This window comes from Aspergillus lentulus, assembly GCF_001445615.1.
Source record: "Aspergillus lentulus DNA, contig: Alt04, strain: IFM 54703, whole genome shotgun sequence".
NCBI classification, from domain to species: domain Eukaryota; kingdom Fungi; phylum Ascomycota; class Eurotiomycetes; order Eurotiales; family Aspergillaceae; genus Aspergillus; species Aspergillus lentulus.
This window is the reverse complement of record NW_028322122.1, coordinates 3868585-3887371: the sequence shown is the minus strand read 5'-3', so window position 1 is coordinate 3887371 and position 18787 is coordinate 3868585. Positions and strand designations below refer to the sequence as shown.

At 50.5% G+C, this 18787-nt stretch overlaps 10 protein-coding genes across 10 annotated transcripts; 4 read left to right on the top strand and 6 right to left on the bottom strand.

Annotated features, from left to right (window-relative positions):
- Positions 1–384: 384 nt before the first annotated feature.
- Positions 385–1674, bottom strand: ALT_2544 (alpha-ketoacid dehydrogenase subunit beta; the record flags this gene model as incomplete). The annotated part of the gene is made up of 3 exons (XM_033562167.2): positions 385–422; positions 489–1051; positions 1112–1674. The coding sequence occupies 3 exons, from the start codon at positions 1672–1674 to the stop codon at positions 385–387; spliced, it is 1164 nt and encodes a 387-aa protein (XP_033418058.1).
- A 365-nt stretch (positions 1675–2039) lies between these two features.
- ALT_2543 (salicylate hydroxylase) lies at positions 2040–3408 on the bottom strand (the record flags this gene model as incomplete). The annotated part of the gene is made up of 2 exons (XM_033562166.2): positions 2040–2507; positions 2563–3408. The coding sequence occupies 2 exons, from the start codon at positions 3406–3408 to the stop codon at positions 2040–2042; spliced, it is 1314 nt and encodes a 437-aa protein (XP_033418057.2).
- Positions 3409–4346: 938 nt separating this feature from the next.
- ALT_2542 (uncharacterized protein) lies at positions 4347–5368 on the top strand (the record flags this gene model as incomplete). Its single annotated transcript, XM_033562165.2, has 6 exons — positions 4347–4645; positions 4702–4757; positions 4808–4867; positions 4919–4990; positions 5048–5131; positions 5184–5368. The coding sequence occupies 6 exons, from the start codon at positions 4347–4349 to the stop codon at positions 5366–5368; spliced, it is 756 nt and encodes a 251-aa protein (XP_033418056.2).
- Positions 5369–5642: 274 nt separating this feature from the next.
- On the bottom strand, positions 5643–7532 carry ALT_2541 (arylsulfotransferase family protein; the record flags this gene model as incomplete). The annotated part of the gene is made up of 2 exons (XM_033562164.2): positions 5643–6953; positions 7020–7532. The coding sequence occupies 2 exons, from the start codon at positions 7530–7532 to the stop codon at positions 5643–5645; spliced, it is 1824 nt and encodes a 607-aa protein (XP_033418055.2).
- Positions 7533–8920: 1388 nt separating this feature from the next.
- Positions 8921–10100, top strand: ALT_2540 (uncharacterized protein; the record flags this gene model as incomplete). Its single annotated transcript, XM_089599365.1, has 4 exons — positions 8921–9356; positions 9403–9513; positions 9584–9693; positions 9750–10100. 4 exons carry the CDS (start codon positions 8921–8923, stop codon positions 10098–10100), a joined length of 1008 nt encoding a protein of 335 aa, XP_089456511.1.
- Positions 10101–11102: 1002 nt separating this feature from the next.
- ALT_2539 (NAD(P)-dependent alcohol dehydrogenase) lies at positions 11103–12474 on the bottom strand (the record flags this gene model as incomplete). Its single annotated transcript, XM_033562163.2, has 5 exons — positions 11103–11306; positions 11355–11823; positions 11875–12034; positions 12084–12211; positions 12263–12474. The coding sequence occupies 5 exons, from the start codon at positions 12472–12474 to the stop codon at positions 11103–11105; spliced, it is 1173 nt and encodes a 390-aa protein (XP_033418054.2).
- A 428-nt stretch (positions 12475–12902) lies between these two features.
- Positions 12903–13417, top strand: ALT_2538 (uncharacterized protein; the record flags this gene model as incomplete). The annotated part of the gene is made up of 2 exons (XM_033562162.2): positions 12903–13057; positions 13117–13417. The coding sequence occupies 2 exons, from the start codon at positions 12903–12905 to the stop codon at positions 13415–13417; spliced, it is 456 nt and encodes a 151-aa protein (XP_033418053.2).
- A 602-nt stretch (positions 13418–14019) lies between these two features.
- ALT_2537 (uncharacterized protein) lies at positions 14020–15499 on the top strand (the record flags this gene model as incomplete). Its single annotated transcript, XM_089599364.1, has 4 exons — positions 14020–14208; positions 14307–14390; positions 14469–14933; positions 15110–15499. The coding sequence occupies 4 exons, from the start codon at positions 14020–14022 to the stop codon at positions 15497–15499; spliced, it is 1128 nt and encodes a 375-aa protein (XP_089456510.1).
- Positions 15500–16496: 997 nt separating this feature from the next.
- On the bottom strand, positions 16497–17368 carry ALT_2536 (class I SAM-dependent methyltransferase; the record flags this gene model as incomplete). Its single annotated transcript, XM_033562160.1, has 2 exons — positions 16497–17183; positions 17240–17368. The coding sequence occupies 2 exons, from the start codon at positions 17366–17368 to the stop codon at positions 16497–16499; spliced, it is 816 nt and encodes a 271-aa protein (XP_033418051.1).
- A 367-nt stretch (positions 17369–17735) lies between these two features.
- ALT_2535 (class I SAM-dependent methyltransferase) lies at positions 17736–18635 on the bottom strand (the record flags this gene model as incomplete). The annotated part of the gene is made up of 1 exon (XM_033562159.2): positions 17736–18635. The coding sequence occupies one exon, from the start codon at positions 18633–18635 to the stop codon at positions 17736–17738; it is 900 nt and encodes a 299-aa protein (XP_033418050.2).
- Between the last annotated feature and the right edge of the window lie 152 nt (positions 18636–18787).

Genomic DNA, 18787 nt, shown 5'->3' with positions numbered 1-18787 from the left:
ATTTGGTAATGTCACATGACCCAGGGGGTACAAGAGGAACAGCAAGGGGTCATCAGCAATACAGATTTGTAGAAGAGACAGAGCCATTCATCGCACCTGGCTGGAAAATCATCATTCTACCAGTTAATTGCTTTAACGAAGTGTATTGGTAATCGATTCCACCTAACTGCAGTTTTATGACTTCTGAATATCTTTTGAATTAAGTTGGTTGTCACGAACGGGATATATATATTGTACAGCCACCGGTACTAGTGAGCATAGGAGCTACTCTTATGCTTCTTTCCCAAGCACTCACGTAGAACCTTACGGCTTATTCTACTATTGAGGTGTAAAGCATTCTCATTGCACATCAATGCTCTATTCTCTATGGAACTATACAAACGCTCAGTACTCCAGTGTCTGCTTGATAGCATCATAAATTCCTGATATGCGTCAGTAATTGAGTTGCTCATTCTGAACAAACAAGCAAGGGGTTGGTGATCACTTACTCGCGACATCAGGTAAGATGAGTTTCTCAAATGTAAGGCCGGTGTGGGTGCTCCAGCCAGCCACTCGCTTCACCGGAGCCTCCAGGCGCAAGAATGCGCCGTCTTGGATGGTAGCAGCAACTTCAGCACCGACGCCGTAGTTGATCATACTTTCGTGGACCACGATAGCACGTCCGGTCTTCTTCACGCTGTCCAGAACAGTTTGTCGGTCCCAAGGGTATATTGTTCGGAGATCGATGAGTTCAACACTGGCGCCCATGTCCTTTTCGATAGCTCTGATGGCTTCTGAGCAGAGGTACATTGGTTGTCCGTACGAGACGACCGTCACGTCAGTTCCTGGTTTGACCACTTCCGCTTTGTTAAGAGGTATTGTGTAGAATTCGTTTGGAACGTGCTCGACAGCTGCGCGGTACAGAATCTTGGGCTCCATGAAGATGACAGGGTTGTTGCTCTGGAAGATGGCGCTGAGGAGGAGGCCCTTTGCTTGTGACGGAGACCGAGGCATGACCACTTGGACACCGGGAACATGGGCGAAAAGCGCTTCGGGGGATTGTGTATGGTATCTGTGCAAGACTCTGATTAGCAATCGCTGGAGTGTACCAACGCAATGACGTTCAACTCACAGGGCGCCGTGTCCGACTGCACCACACGGCATTCTGACTACCATTCCCCCCACATTTACGCCTGTACCTCCCTCTCGATATCTGAACTTTGCAGCTTCGTTCACGATCTGGTCAAAGGCGGGGAAAACATAATCTGCGAACTGGATCTCGGCAACAGGCTTCATGCCTTGCGCTGCAGCTCCAATAGCGAACCCTACAATACCCTGCTCCGTCAACGGGGTATTGAAAACACGCTCCGATCCGAACTCTGTTTGCAAGTCCATCGAGCATCGAAACACTCCGCCGAATGCTACATCCTCGCCAAACAGCATCACCCTGTTATCCGTAGCAAGGGCGGTTCGCAACGCGGAATTGATAGCCTGGTATAGATTTAGTGATTTGCTGGTGGTCGAGCCGGGGAGCTCTAGCGCGTTCGATAGTGAGGACGAGGTATGGTGCAGGAGAGGCGTGGCTTTGTAGTCGATGGGTAGGTTGAGTCGTGATGAGGATGATGGAGCGCCGGAGTACAACCGGCAGGGAGGCTGTCGTAATAACCTCTTGACAGAGGGGCGGAGAGAAGCCATGCTGGATGGATGATAGGCGGGAAAGAAGGAGTGAGGGTGGGTGGAATACTGCAAAAAGTGACCGCGAGAGGTCAAAATCAACGACTTCCCTGGAACATTCCCCTGGGCGATTTATACGACAGTCTCGCACCTGGGGATTCTCATTTCATCATGCGGGGAATCTGGAGAATCGCCGCGGGTAGCCGAGCGTGGGTGCCTGGATGCCTGGCGCAGGTTTTGGTGCCGGAGTCCTCAGGCAGATGCTCATTGGCCAATTCTTCTAAACCATCAAATCAACAACACCAGGATGCAGGAGTTGTAGGGCAGGAAACTGGTTTTGTTGGAGAGAATTATCTTCAACTAAGCGCATCTGAAGAGATCCTATTTCACTCGCTTCTTGATACACAATTCGAGCTCTTCTGTATCTGCTCCATTTGCTCCACCATGATCTGCCTTGCCCTCTCCGCTTGGTCCTGGATATCAATATCCCAAAGCCACCGTAACCGTTCTTCAAAAGTTGTCATCAACTTTCCCTCGTCATCTTTTACTCCATCCAGGCGTAAACACAACAGGTATGCGTTCTCTTTGCTGCTGGTTACCACCCTCTGACTGCGCGGCCGCCGTACTGCATCGTACGCCTGAAATGCTGCAAGGGCATCTCTTGCTTCAATTACCCTCGAATCCCCAAGAAGCTCTGCCAGGACGTGTGCATCCTCAATTGCTTGTCCTGCTCCTGCTCCTTGGTGTGGGGTGGAAGCATGAGCCGCGTCCCCGAGGATGGCTATACGCGATCTCGCAAAGGTGGACAAATGCGGATGATCAAATATAGCCCACTGCGAAGGATCCGGCATGTACTGTTACACTATCAGCCGGAGGCACTGAGAAATGTGATGATCATTTTCCGCATACTTCGACCAGCCGATTGACATATTCTCCCATATGCCTCATATCCCTCCGCATATCCTCCTTGCTAGCCGGACGAACCCAAGCTTCGTTGTTCCACCTGTCATGCAGGACATAGAGACCTACATTGACCTTCTTCGCGCGCATGATGGGATACGAAATCCCATACGCACCGTCTCCGACATACATGGTCGCTACTCGAGCACGGTGATCACCGACCGCTTCGACCATCGTCTCCATGTCCAGGACTGCGCGATATCCGTACATTCCGCTGTACCGTGGAATGGATTGCTCATACTCATCCGGTAGCATAAACTCCATGACTTTTGAATGGATCCCATCACAACCGACCACCACATCCGCAGTTGCAGAGATACCATCTTCAAAGTACAGATCGACCCCGGTCGGCGATTCAACTAACTTGATCAACCTCTTTCCAAAGTGCACAATCTCAGATGGTATCAGCCCAACCAAGGCGTCTAAGAAATCCGCTCTCCGTACAGTGGTTTGCCCTGAGGGCAAGGCCTTTAAGTCCATGAGAGTCTGGCCTGATTTTGGACCTGACGCCCAGACAACTTCGAACCAGGTCTGTTTGAACCGCTCATACCCAGGACTGTCCGCATGGGTCGTGATGAGCGAATCATATATTTCGCGGATTTGAGGATCAATCAAGGGCATTGCACGGTGAGCTGCAGGCCCTATCGTCAAACCCAACCCGATCTCTTTGAACGCGGGAGCGGCTTCATAAATTTGAACAGGCACATTGCGGCGCAAGAGCCCTGCAGCCAGCGCGAGGCCTCCGATTCCGCCGCCTACTATCGCGACCGTTAACTGCTTTTCGGCTGAGGTCATGTTGCGGAATGTTGTTGTACAATACTCTGAAGATTCCTTTCTCGTATCGAGTTGTCCGCCAGAGCTGGCTAAACGACGAGAGACTCAAAGGAAAATGGATAGTTGGACATCTGCAACTTGCAGTCACCAATCGCTTATGTGATCAGACGCATCCAAAATTCATTGGCTATTTTTTCCAATCAGCCAGGACGATCATTATCGTTGTGAAAGTGGCCGAGGGTTCAACGCTAAGGCGCATACTTGCAGCATCTCAATCCCGCTAAAAGCGGGGTTGACGGTTGCTCTGATGGTTAAGTACTTCTTTGATGGGTTTCATGCTAACAATCACTATAACTGTGTGAACCTGTCGAATCTGACTCGCCATGTGAGCAGTATGGTCGTCAAACTGCATTAAGTTGTTCTAGACTGCTAAGCACGCCGATCAGCAAAAAGGGGTTGAGGATGCCATCTCAGGAACCCAGGAGAGGGGCATCAACATAACGTTATTGTCAGGGCACGAAGTAAATAGTCCTCAGAAGACGAGTTTAACTTAGCTAAGCTCATCCCTCATAAGCACCCGAATTCCGATAGCTTAGGCTTGTTTCAACCTGACACCGATGGAATCAAAATCAGCGGACTCGGTTTCAGAGTGATGAATTTGTTTCAATGTCTCGCACTAAGTACAGAAACACAATCAACAATAGACATTTAGGAGAGATTATGGATACGACGATCGATGGCACAATGGCCGGCTGGCTTCACTCAATATGAAGCTTAGTGCAGACTCTACTTCTGCGTGCCATCTCGAGGGTGATAGTTTATATACCAGCCCTCGAACTCTTTCCAATAATCACTTTTGTCATCACAGTAGATCTGGATATCTACATTCATTCATTCATTTTTTCTTCAGTATATTACATTCATTTCTTTCTTGACATTTCCCCCAACAATTTTCACAAATGCACTACGCATACATTTCCATTCCCTTAACCCTAGCCCTGGGGGCTACGGCCTCCATGCCCGCCGACTCCTGGGTCTTCGGCAAAAGTCTCTTCTACCTCGGTCCTCCAACCGGGGCTTTCATCACGAAAGCGACCTACTCGCTCGTCCCACCGGACGTCCCATCCGGCGTGAAGGTGTCTTCACCCACCGACCAGGTATGGGCCTCCGTCTGGGTGGGAGCCTCTTCCACGAACGGCGACGAAGGCGCGAATTTGTACCAGCCGCTGTTGAACTGGTCTCCGGATCAAGAGTCTCAGTATATTTCTGATTTCTGACTCCCTATGCTGGCCGCGAAGCTGATTGTAGCAATAGAGGCTGTTCTGCGAATAGCACTGAGTGGTGTGTGGCTGCTAGCACTTATACTCCTCGTAATATTGTTTCCATGGGTATCAACTGGCTTGGTTGCTGATGTATACAGAGGGTCAGGTCGGACAGACGTATATACCTGTGCCGCCAAAGACCAACCTTGACTTTGAGAGTACGTGCTTCCCTGCAGTACAGCTAGCTAGACGAACACTAACCGGCGCAGTCTCCGTCGAGAACAACAAGGTCTACCAGACCGTCGCCATGAACGGTGAGGTAATCTCGCAGCAATCGGACGGTAGGCATCATCCCCTGTCAACGTCAACTTGGTACACAATAACTGACAACATCACAGCCCTCGACAACGGCCTTAAATATCTCTACTCCGAGAACGAGTGCTACACCGGCTCAGGTAACTGCGGCGTTTTTCATGGTTACAGTAAGTTGTTCCTGGTCTGTACAACCCCTACGGATGAAGGCTAACAGGGCAGAAATTACCAACTTAACGGTCACCCTCAGCGCGGCGGATGAATCGTTCGGCAAGACCATGGGGCTATTCTCGTGTACTGACGCTGGGTTCGCGACTATTGATAATGGCAAGACGTGGTATACGGATTATATTGCCATCCAGGAGGTTGATTTGGATTCCTCGTCGGATGCTAGTGTCCAGCAATAGGTCGAGGATTGATAGTGCGGTGCTCTACGCAAGGAAAGCCGAGAACAGTAGGACCAGTCCAGGCGAACCGCTTCCACCCTGTCAGTGGCTCTAGCTTGTTACTACAGCGGTGGGGGAGTAATTGTCTCGAAAATATGTATTTGTATATATTTACATGTCTATAATATGTACAAATTGGAGCAAGCATAGGGATACCATACGGTGTGTGATATCTACCAGAGAATCACCAAATATATATGCCGAGACCAAGCTGGAAAATGCGCACAATTAAGTCTCAAACGGACTCGTTCTCCTCGTTATTACCAAAAGCTACCAGCTGATACTCATTCGGACGACGACGGCATCGGGAAAGGATCCGACAACAAACGCAACACTGGTACAGACCAAGTAACAGACCCCCAACACTAACGATAAAAGCAGCGGCCACGATCCAGCTATGCAGGTCAAGGAGTTCATCCACATCAACACCTTGCTCCTTCTGAAGCACTTCGGTGTACCCCAACGCATTGCCCTTGGCATCCAAAGCCGCCAGGCGGAAAAGCGGACTGCCTAATTCTTCGGGAATTTCAATATCCGTCTCGAACCCGGTCTTCGCGAACTGAGCCACGACTTTAAACGAGCTATCCTCAACAGCGTGTGTGTCCCACACTTCCAGTCGCCAAGCTACCACCTCCGTTGCGCCGTTCCAGCTCACGTACACACGGTCGCCGATGACCGCCGCGTCGGGGATCGTCAGCGGTCTGCCCACCCAGGTACCCTTGGACGCACGATAAGACACGACCCGACCGAAGGAGAAGAATGCAGACGCCCCGAAGTGGACGTCGCAGAGTAGGTCGCCGTCAGCGGTGTACTCCGTAAAAGCTGCGCTGTGGCCCCAGCCCACCAGGGTCCGACCACTTTCATCTAGAATCTGGACATTGCCTTGGGATACAGATCTCATCTGTTGAGGATGATAGTACGCGGCGAGCAGTTCGGCTGTGCGCCCGGAGATATCAAGCTGGATGACGATGCCGCGACTTTCACTGTCGGGATCGCTGTTTGAATGTGCCGCGTTGTCGAATAGCGTGATTGTGTTGTTGGCGTGCCACCGGGCATCATGCTGCCAGGCAAAATTTGTCGCCTTTCCGTTAGACAGGTCTGTAAAATCGTTCAACTTTCCGCCGAGAGTCCAAAGCACGTTCCCAGTGACGTGGTCGATGTAGCTGACGGAATGGAGATGTCTCGCAGAGACAATATAATTTCCCTGCTCATCTTTGTCGACACTGTTTATGTGAAAGAAGTCGAACGCGTTAATCCTATCCTTCCCCGCCGCGCTCCGTGGTTCGTAGGTGCTGCTAACGGGGAAATGCTTCGACGCGCGCCATTCGAAAAGTAATTCACCGGTTTCAATATCGATCTCCTGGAAAATACCATCAAGGATCCAACCGAGTTCCGGTCCTCCTATGGAAGTCAAATCCGCGGGAATAGGGTCATAGACAGTTACAAGCGCTGTCCCCTGCTCTGTGATGTGGAATTCGTGCAAATCGCCGCCCCCCAAGTTGCCGACGGGGGATATCTGGTATTTCTGGGTGTAGGTCGAATCGAGCTGCGAATGATCTTAGTTTGCTTCCCCTTTTTGATTGCCTGGAACACTGGATGCACGCCAACCGACCATGTACCATGACCCGTAGCCACGACTTTCCACTTCAGTCCCTTCCCAGTATGTCAGGTAATCTGCACCATTGTACCGCTGTACTTTAAAGTCCTGCGTTGTATCCCAATTATACTTCATCCACACCAATTCCCCATCAGCATCGAGAATGACGGGCCCAGGGTGAGCAACCGAGTCACCGCGAGGAGCAAGGAATGTGTATCGCGAATCGCATCCCGACCCCCATTCTGTGATCTCTACCATGGGAGATTCATACTCGAAAGATACGTAGCTGCGTGAAGGACCGAAGCCGTAGAATCCCAGATCATATGGGCTTAGATCGAGGCGAAAGCGGAATCGAAGCAGTTGCGGAACAGCAAAGAGGTAGAACAGGTAGAGGAGACTGATGGAGACACCAGCGCTGGTGAGAATGAGGCACGAGAACTTGCTCCGCGATTTCGAGTAGGGAGATGGATCTCGGAGTCTGGAGAACTGTCGGCGAAAGCATACAGGAGTCCAAGTCCAAGCGGACATTGGGACACAGCGGACCAACGTTGGAAACGGAGTCTGGGAAAAGCTTGCGAGAGGGGAGGATGGAATGGAGATTCACATGGTAACATTTAATATGAGAGTTGAACTCATAGGACGAAGACCAAGAGCTTGGAGGTGCTCGAGCAGTTTTATCGTACTCGTAGCCCTCTCCTCATCAGGAGTCTGTCTCGTACTCGTACCCCTCTCCTCATCAGGAGTCTGTCAATCTTTCCGTCGGACGCTAGGTTTATTTAAAGAGTGTCACTGTCTGGGAAAGACACAGTGGGTTCTGTATCCGCAATTCATCATTGCGGAGTCCAAAGACAATAGAGCATCGAATCGTGAACGAATCAGTCTGGACGATGCGCAATACTCCACACTCGCCAAGAAAGCCGGCCACGAGTCTCTAAGCCATGATTCACCCACCGGCAAATTGAACGACTCCACTCGGGAGGAGAGCTAGGCTAATGGGCTGTGACGCGCCGGTTGATCGTCCATATCGTTTGATAGTCTGGGAACAAGAAATTGAGGTTGTCTATGGGCGTGGAGTAGCCCCTTGGTGATGTCGAGATGATCACAAGAAGATCATCGACATAGTATACGCATATACGTTAGTATTCCCCAGAACAGGACGAGGAGTGAGGCAAGTCAGTCCAAGATGAGCCCCGAGACTGGGGCCAAGGGGTTTCGGCTAGCCGGCGTCGTCATCATCTCGGCAAACGTAAGCTCCACCACGTAAGAACTCAAGAAGATTGATTTGTGGCTGGCAACAAAACATGGCGCTAGCTGGAAACTAGTTTAAGGTACCAATTTTCAGGATATTCAACTCATGTACGGAGTAGTCATGTTGCGATCGCGATTCATAATTGGGACGATGATGCCTCAGGCGCCGACTCGGTACCGGAAGTCGGCGACTGTCATTCATGATTTGTGACAGGAAATCAAGGAAGAATCACCATGAAATATTTACCAGTCATGAAGCGGGGATGTATATGTGGCTTTGATACTGTAAAGTCATTAGTGCAACGTCGTGCCGTGGATGCCTCAGAGACAAAGCATCCATTCAACGAAATAGACGCCCCTTTCGGCAAACTTCCCCGCTAATCTAGTTGTGGCTGTGTATATACGCGAAGGCTGGTTTTCGCATGCTGGCTCGGAGATACTGTGATAACTCCATTGCATATCAGATAATTATCAGAGCTTAACGGTCCCCTTAACAGGAGGGTTTGAGCAAAGTCGAGTCGTGTTGAGAAAGTCTGGGGAATACATATCCCTGCCATCTGATGAAAGACACCCTTGATTCTTCGCGCAATTGCCCGACGAGTTAATCCGTTTTCAAAAGACATCGCTTCAGAGGATGCGCACGTCACCACATCAAGCCAGTGGTCTACATGGCGTATACCCCGTTACTCCAAAAAGGAACGAAGCTCATCGGAGAGAGCGGCAGAACTTATATCCTCATCGCTCATTTGGTACAGCTTGCTATCCCTAACGTGTGGAAGGCACATCAGTGGGGCAATGAAAAGGAGCAGTTCGTTATCAAACATCCGCAGTCGGATGGCAGCCCCGAGAAAAGATGGCCAGCTTTTCGAAAAGAGATGGAGATGCAGAGACTCTTTCAGCCTGCTAAATTTATCCGCAAGATGGTCGATGTCATTCCCGCGCGTTCTGACATGGAACCAACAATGATGGTTTTGGAGCCGTTCGAAAAAACACTGTGGTCTGCGCGGACACGAAGACCCCTTACAACCCGCGAAATCAAGCACATCATGAAATTGGCGCTTCTAGGTTTACCGGAAGTCCATGAGAAGGGCCTCGTATACTGTGGTATGTTTACACTACGAACAGTGCAGAAATAAGCTCTTATGAACAGACTTCAAGATGGAAAATGTTCTTCGAAATGGATTCGATGATAGTGATCCAGCTAGCGATGATGTGACGATTCCTTTGAGGATCAATGTGAAGTTGGCAGATCTTGGGTCTGGTAAGAACTGGACGAATCCAACGCCTACGGCTGAAAAGCTCCTAGGGATGACGTTAACACATCCATCTAGTCATGGCGCCCGACCGAGGCGAAGTGACTTCCATCACATACAGGAGTCCGGAGGTCTACTTTGGCAAGGCATGGACAAGCGCCGTCGATATCTGGGCCTGGGGAATTGCAGTAAGAGACCCAACAGTCTTGAGAGTGATGGATGTGCTAAGCAATTGCCCACAAAGTACTTTCAACTCCTCCAAGCGCAGATTGATTCCAATTCTCCTGGTATGTACGATTCAGTAATCAAAGAAGGGACACTCGAACAGAAGGCGGAGATGGTTCGAGCGTGTCAGTGCCATGATTTTGACCTCCGTTCGGTGGAGTACTTTCAGGATTGCGATTTCTCCGCTGTTGATGATCAGGGAGTAAAAGGTGGCCTGAATTCCGGAGACGAACATTGGACAGATCGCTTGGTAGCATTAGGAATTCCCGAGTATGATGTCGTCTTCCTCTACGCCGTCTTACAACCCGACGCAACGAAGAGGATGACAGTGGATCAGATCCTAGAAACGGGGTACTTAGATGTCTATTGAGCTCATAGCGCAGTCTTATTCAGTCGACTCGTCAAGAGGGTGAGCGGAAGCAACCCTCGGGACGCAGAATAAGGAGGGAGGTTGGGGAGAACGAAGAAGTTGGAGAACCTTGATCGAAGGCTTCACTGTCTGCAGGAGTGTCGTTTCAGACACCACCAGCGACACGTGTGGCCGTTACAAGCTTGCAGGCGGCCGTGTCGATCGGAAAAGAATCTGTGCCAGCATGTCAGCAAACTTGCATTCCCTTAATTTTGTTATGTCGCCGAGACAATGTTGGAGTAGGGATGGTAAATAGAAAAAAGCCCGAAGTATCGGCTACTTTCGGTTGGTGTAACAGCAGATCATCCTTGCACACCCGCCGGCCAATTTTCTTGACAAGGATTGAAGAATTTTCCTGGAGACTGGGTGAATTTAGCTAGTGGACAAGGAAGCCGGTTTGTCAGATGAGGAGTTCAGTAAGTCTCCTCGAGTTGATTTGAATTGAATATCACGATGATCCTTAGTTCAGGAGAAGTGAGTAGGGTCCGACAGGTCCTGAAAGTGACACTGAGGATACATGTTAGACTCAGGATTTCCTACTTCTGCCTAACAAGATACTAGAAGGTCTCTTTCCAACTAATATACGCGCCGGGTGGATGTGTAAGGCTTGGAGATAAGTCTGTCAAGGTTTGGTACCAGCTAGAAAAACGAACTCGAGCATAGACTTGACGAGGTGTTAGCGAGTTACAGCAAAAATCTGAACCGGAAATAGGTCTGAGGGAAATTCGGGCATTAGAAGGCCCAGGAAAGGGCCAAATTCACTAGCAGATTCAACATGCATCTATCAGGTGACGCTGTACAAGGCAGGTGGCCTGATTTAGCCCCATATTTCCTAATTAGGCACGCTGAATTTATCTAACTGAATAAGATGCAGAAGATAGATGCATGTAGGCATTCTTCCTGCTCGCCGTAAACTATTAGGGACGTCGGATCCCTCCTCGCAGTCTCATGGCTCTACTTGGGTCATAGACTTGCATCGACTTCATCCACCACCATCACCTTGATACTTCCATTACGAGCATCCGCACACAAATGCAGAGCATCCTGCGCTCTCTCCAAGGGAAAGACATGCGATACTAACTTCTTCAGGTCCAGAATCCCACCATTGATACACGCAATTGCCGATGGCCAAGTGTCCCGATATCGATTGATGAACCGCAGATCAATCTAGCCATCGTTAGCAACGATATGATCAAGGCTCAGAGTGAATCTCACCTCCGCAAGAGACAGATGCATAAAGGGCAGATTATTCATAGTCGCCTTACCAACGCCAATCACAACGACCACACCACCCCGGCGCGCAGTATACGCCGCTGTGCAAACACTACTTTCCACCCCTGTGCACTCTAGCACCGTCTCTGGCGCAACGTACTCGCTCTCCCCAAAGAGTACCCTGATAGCCTTCGCATTGCTCTGCGCATCTTTCGCAAGATCAACCTGATAGGTAATACAGCTCGGCATAAACTCTTTCGCGAAGGCAAGCCGCCTTGGCTCAACGTCCGTGATGACAATTGGATGGGCACCTGATGCGCGAGCTGCAGCAAGAGCAATGAGGCCGATGGGCCCGGCGCCGCAGACGGCGACGCCCCGGCCGAGATTTAGGCGGGCCACTTGTATGCCGCGCATGGCAACGGAGAGGGGTTCGAGGAGGGCCCCTTCGGTGTAGGAGAGGCCGTCTGGGAGTCTACAAGTACGTTAAAATCAACTCAGAGAGAAGGAAAGGAGGACAATATACTTGTGCAGCCACTTTGCGGGATGGACTTTGTATCGTTGCAATGTCCCTGCGTACGGATAGACTCCCGCAAACCGTACGTCTTCGCAGAGGTTATACCGGCCGTCGTTGCAGAGGAAGCATTGTTCGCAGGGAACGCCGGGCTCGACGGCTACCCTGTCGCCTTGGAAGTGTCAGGATGTAAGTCGTATATTAGAATGTTGTGCTCTCACCTGGCTTGACCTGGGTGACGCCTTCACCGCATTTCAAGACTACGCCAGCCGCTTCATGGCCGATAATGCAATCGCCCTCGAATACTAGCTGGCCGATTCGACCTGTTTTCCAGAAATGGATATCGGATCTAAATGGCAAAGATCAGGACATGTATTGTCCAGGCTGATGGACCGCTTACCCGCAGATTCCAGTAGCCTTTATTTGAAGAAGGACTTCCCCGCGTTGGGGAGCGTACACTGGCGCTTCGACAAACTTGAGTTGGTGGTCTGCTGTGACCTGCAACGATGGGTTGGGAAACGGAGTCTGGATGATCTGGGGGTCGTTAGACGCGGGTTTCATTGATGCGATTACTCCGTCTAAATTCGATTCTGTGAGGAGAGGCGGCGTCATCTTAAAACTAGATGTATAAGAGACTATTTAATGGAAACGAAGTGAAATAGAACGTGGAGGACTTCGTAACAGTGATGATTCATACGCACGCTGTAGACTCCAGGGAATCGACATGCGGGGTAATGGTCTAGAGCACGACGGGAGGAAGCTATACGCCTCGAGTCGATTTGGTCGTCCATTATTAACAATGCAAGATGCTAAAAATGAACAGGTCATTTTGACGATATTTGGGGCGAGTTTGGTCTCTTCTGACAAACAGCACATTTCCTCTTTCTGCAATGCGTGCCTCAAGTAGCCTATTTGGGTAATGAGCTACACCGTGCCTCGTCGAGAGACCAGCTTGATAATGACATAGATCTTGATGATACTGCATTATAAAGGCAATGCTCTGAAGCATCGGCCAGCTCTCCCCATCAGTTACACACATCATGGCGATCGCATCTGCACCAGTCACTGCCAACCGCGGCCGCCAGTCCTCCATGTTTCTCGTCGAACAACTATCCAAAGCCCATGATCTCGTCTTGCGCACATTCCGCATGCTCATCGCTGATCTATGCCAGCAGTTTGGAGGTGGCCATCCAGGGTAAGTCTCACAGGCACGTAGACGTGATATTGCGCCGCAGCCCATACTGATAAACCCAGAGGTGCGATTGGGATGGCTGCCATCGGAGTAGCCCTGGGGCGGTACGTGATGGGATATGCGCCTCACACTCCGGACTTCTTCAACCGCGACCGATGCGTTCTGTCTAACGGACACGCCTGTCTTCTCCAGTATTGCTTCCTCCACCTGACCGGCTACAAAGCCATGACCTTTGACCAACTCAAGTCCTACCATTCTGATCGGGTCGATGCGTTATATCCTGGCCATCCTGAGATCAGAAATGCTCTGGTTGGCGTTGATCCCACGCAAGCGAATACGGGCCCTCTTGGCACACTGTTTTAGGTAGAGCCGCTTGCTTCAAAACACCCAAATTCCCCCAGCTTAAGACCACAGATAAATATTCCTCATACTTTATCACACAGTGTTCCCTAATCTTCCCCCAGAACTCGTCTCGAATATCCTCAGTCATGTCGCTCCCAGCTGGCACTGGCGCCGCCGTGCCCGATGGAAAAATAACCATGAACGGATCACGGCCGAGAACGACGTCCGCTGGTTTCTGAGGATAAGGGGTGTTTGTCGTGCGTCGGTCTTTATATCCTTCTTACAAAAAGGCGTAGTAATGATCAATCCATGGATGTATGCTAACAAGACTGCAGGGATGTTTGATGAGTGCGTGATCGGTCATATTCTCGCTGCGATCCGTAATGGGAAGTTTGATGGGGACTGGGTCAATGAGGGAGTTTGTTGGGAGGTTGGTCAAGAGTTTGGTTCGTCGTTGTGAGAATGGGAACGGGGTTGGGAGTGCGTACTCCGTTGTTCGATCAATCGTGCAAGGTGTTGAGTTGAGCGTGGATTTCTTCTCGATGCAGGATTATTCGCCTAACTGCGGGGGTGGTTGAGGTACAGTAGGTGCGGGAGAATTACGGGAGATTCACATAGAGGCGATGGTCTCCATCGTTGTTGGGACTCTCGGCCCAGATTTGATGATTACGATTCTACAAAACAGCCACGGGAATGGGAACGATCCAGAAGCCCACCTCGATTATGAGAACCAAGAGTGGCGCGTTGCCGCACTTATGACAGCCGCGTACTTGGGCCGGATTAAAGATATCAAGAAAATTCTGGCGCTCGGGGTAGCCGTGAATCCAGACCCTGGGGATGGGTGGCTCCATCCACCTGTCATGGCGGCGTTGGCTGGACGGGTGGACGTGCTTGAATTCCTGTCGCGCAGGGCGCGGATCTGCACAACCTGACTGTTGCCAACGGGGATAATGTGGTGCATTTTGCGGCTTTGGGCGGGCATGCGGGGGTTGTTGTGTTGGGTGGTTGTTAGAGAAGGGGGGGGATGGGGACGTTGTGAATAATAACGGGGACACGCCCCTTCTACGAGCAGCGGGGGCGGGATATGCAGATGGATGTTGTGCGGGTTCTTCTTGCTGAGGAAGGTCTGAGGGCTAATATTCAGGATCGGCTGGGGAGGGCGCCTCTGATTTGGGCGGTTGAGAGGGGGTATGAGGATGTGGTGGATGAGTTATTATCTTGTGAACGAGTGGATGTGAATATTGCAGATGGAGATGGGGATGCCGACCCGATAACACCGTTGGTTGTGGCTGCTGCGACGGGGCACGAGAATATCTTCAGGTCTCTACTTGCGCATCCTAGAGTTCACATCTGGGTGCCTACACTCTTCCGACGGGTGATCACTGGTGGTAACGTCGATATCCTCAAAGCGATGATTGCCTTGACGATGGGGACGGATCTGCAAAAGTATCTTCTGAATGGTAATGCGCTCCTCCTCGCCGCCGAGCTCGGAACCGAAGAAGTCCTCCGATACCTACTCTCCTTCGACGAAGCCAACGTAAACTTACCGTGACGACGCTGGAGCGACATCGGGCATGACACTCCTCAACGCCGCCATTCTCTCCAACAGTGTCGGCCACGTCAACGCCATTCTTGAACATCCAAACCTAAACATGAGCCTCATCACTTGCACCAGATAGAGCCCGACTATCGCCGCTCCACGTTGCAGCACAGCAGGACCCGCTGGATGCAGGTATTGTAGCTGCGCTGCTCGTGCACCCTGATATCGATGTGAATGCGCGAGACCTGTACCAACGGACGCCGCTTGCGTACGCTGCTGTCGCCGGCCAGACGCAGATGGTTAACATCCTTGTTGCGCAGCAGGGTGTAGATGTATCCCCGGTCGACCGTTGGGGAATGACGCCACTGCATTACGCCGCTGAGAATGGACATCTGAATGTCGTGAGAATGCTTTTCGATGCCCCCTGGACTAACGTATGGCACACGAGCATATACGATAAGACCCCGCTGGCGCTTGCGGCTGGAAGAGCATACCTTGATATCGTGAAGTTATTGCTGGATTCGAGGCAGGAGGCCCCGGGGATGCAGCGTGGAAGGCTATGAGCTCGGCGAGTAGTGCAAAGGCGAAGTTTCAACACGGGTTGGAGACTTTTCGGAGTCGTGGTGAGGGGATTTCAGTCAAGGATAGGTTACTGAGGAATGCATATGGCCGGCGGTTGGAAGAAGCTTGTGCGATATTAGAATTATTCTGTGCTCATTTGGAGCGTTGCGTGTTGAATTCCGTGTACAATACAGGTTATTGCTGTATGGTTAGTATACTAATTAAGGCTCATTGACCGGGCCTTGCGTGTACATAGTTCATCATGGCTGAGGCATCATTGCTGCCTATGAGCTAAGAAAATCTCATGGGAATATTAGCGTAACGTATTTCACTGCAAGCTACTATCTGATGGAGACAAACCAAGAAAGTATTTTGTTGCTCCGTGGGGTGGAGAGCAAAGGAAGATAATGGATGTAATGTACAGTAGTTCCACGCAATATATTGTGAGGAATTCGAACTGGATGACTGGCGGTACCTTTAATCCGCCATATTTAGCCGCACATAGCCAGAGATTGGATGACACCGCGGCCTACGTCGGCTGTAGAGGGGATATGCTTGTCCGCATTGTGGCATCAGGAGGCATAAATTCATACCTGATGTATAGGGATTTTGGTTTGATCAAAGACTCTCAGCAAATCTCTCAACTATGGAAATCAAAACTAATGTTTGGCTACCTTTGGACCAATGATAAGGTGGAGCAAACGAACCTGAAGGTTTCATCCTGGGGAAAAAGGGATGAGGGCAGAAGACATGAAGGTCTAACTACACATCTACCTGTAAAGCAGCAGGCTTTCAAGGGTGCATATAACTTCTGGCTGTGTTGGTAATACTGGCTTAAGTACGGCTGACCGGACAGGAAGCCCTGTTTTCCACACCCTGTGGTTATATGTGTTTGATTTATCACCATTGCCTTCTTCCAAACTGATTAGCCCCACTGAAACTAAGATAATAAGACATACTAAATGCCGCAATGTCTCCATGACTGACAAAAGATAAACTCTAATGCACTCGAGTGAGAAAGAAGTTAAGCCCTTGGTGATCTGCTGGCATCCATTCAGTGTCCTCAGATTCCATCCCCCATTCCTTCAAGTCCACCACCGTTGCTTCGACCTTCCACTTAGTGTTAGTCTCTTGGGAAATTTCTCGCCACATTTGCAGAAAACTTTCGAGGTTATGGAAAAACATCATTCCCCATGGACGAATATACTCCCGAGCTCGGCGCCGTGACTGCTGATATCCAATCAAGACTGTCCCAAGCTTGGACAAGGCCACAATGCGCCTGCCTGCCTGTTTCTGCCCCTCCCAAGAGAAGAGATGAAGGAACTGCCCAGAAATCATGATATCTACCTTGCCGTACAGCTCCTGTAGACCGAGACAGTCATCTTCGTGTAGAAAATCACCCGGAATAAACGTTGCTGACAATTGATCGCGATCTTGATAGAGCTCGTACCCCAAATGCCACAACTGCGGACTCAGATCCTGCGCCCACATTCTATGGGAAGGAGCCCCAGAAGCTGCCAGCAGTCGAAGGTTCTGGCCGAGGCCACACCCAAGATCCAGCACGGTAGCTCCCCGACGCGCGGACTCAACCACTTGCTGAAATTGAGGGAACGTGGCGATTCCCGGCATGAGAAACATCCACTGGCCAATACAGGGATATTCACCGTATTTCCATGCTTTGTTGCGCTGAGGTGAGGTTTCAGATTCAGTTTATTGCCGCCTCACCGATGAGAACAACTCACCACTCCATGGAGATGACGCTGCAGCTCATTCTTGGGAATGTTGCTCCATTCTTCAAAGATCTGTTGCATGGACGGGCTGAGCCGGGATCCAATGTCATCTTTGTACCAAACAGATGTGTCGATGGACATCTTTAGCTGCTTGGCCGTATTGTGCCTTGAGGAAATGATGGATTCTACAGCGATTGACCTCGCATGAGGAGTTTAAATGGACATCGGTGTGGTGAAAGAGATACTGTGTTCAACAGGAGAAAACTGGTAGAGACAGACCTGTTCCTTCATAGTTCGATTTATCACATCACTATTTATTGTCCTATTCTGTCGTGTCCTGCACCCTTTTTCTTGCATGCAGTTGTATAATAATGAGCAGCTAATCACATGTCTAACCACCAATACAGAATGCATTCTTAGTCATAATGATGCGCATTCCTTCTCATCCTGCATGCAGATATCATTTCCTGGCCAATAATATAGCACTGTAACTATTCCGTCAAACCTACTAGTCTTGATCCACCTTCTTGCGGGCAACACACACCGCCCTCGGCATCGACAACCCAACCCCCAATCTAGACTCCTCAGCCAGCCCCCTAATCATCAGCTCAATATTACGTGCATCCTCGGCCTTCCCGACGCTTTTGAGGCGAGCTGAAAACTCCTCCATGACCAGAATGTACTGATCCCCATTCGCCTTGCGCAACTCCGGCCGGTCCGTATAATTAACTAAATGCGCATCTTCGAACCCACCATGGCGCGCCATCAAATGATGCGGGAGACCTAGCACCCAGTCATTGCGCCCATTTGACTGTGCGAATCGAAGGAAGGCGTCGTGCGCCGGAGTGGCCACGCCACCCATGGTATTGCCTTTGACTATCTCGCTGTCGGGGTAGTTCAGGTCGTCCCACTGGATGTAGCCGCCGGGCTTGAGCATCTGGTGCACCTTGTGGATAATCGGGAGGGGGTCACTGTTCTGCACGACGAGGACTAGCAGGCGGAGGTGCACCACGTCGTATTTGCCGCGGAGGTCGCTGGGGATGTTGTCGAAGATGTTTAGCTGGTGGAGCGTGATTGGTGGAGGGAGCCATTCTGGAGGGGGGGCGTTTGTTAGGTCGATGTCGAAGCCATCCAGCCGGATTGACGTGTACTGCGTCACTGCGGGATCGCGGAGTAGGTCCAAGAGCCAGATACCTGTGCCCGTGGCAAGGTCAGCAATCCGGATGGGAGTGGAATCACTCTTTGGCAGCTGGATCGACGGGTGGAGGTTGAATTGGAGGGCGTCTTTCCAGAGGTAGAATTGATAGTTTAGTCTGGATGCGGCGGTGTAGCTTCGGTCTAGCATGTATTCGAGCTCGTTTCCCACATTGAACCCGGAGTTGATGGTGCTGTTGTCGACTTTCATCATGTTGAGTTTGGTATAGAGGAATAGAGGAAGGTACAATGGGGATACATAACACTTGGGAGGTATTCTATCCTCACAGCAAAAGGAAATCACCCTCGTATCATGCCATTATATACGTATCCCTTGGGCCTCAGTGAAACCCTTAGTCTAATAGA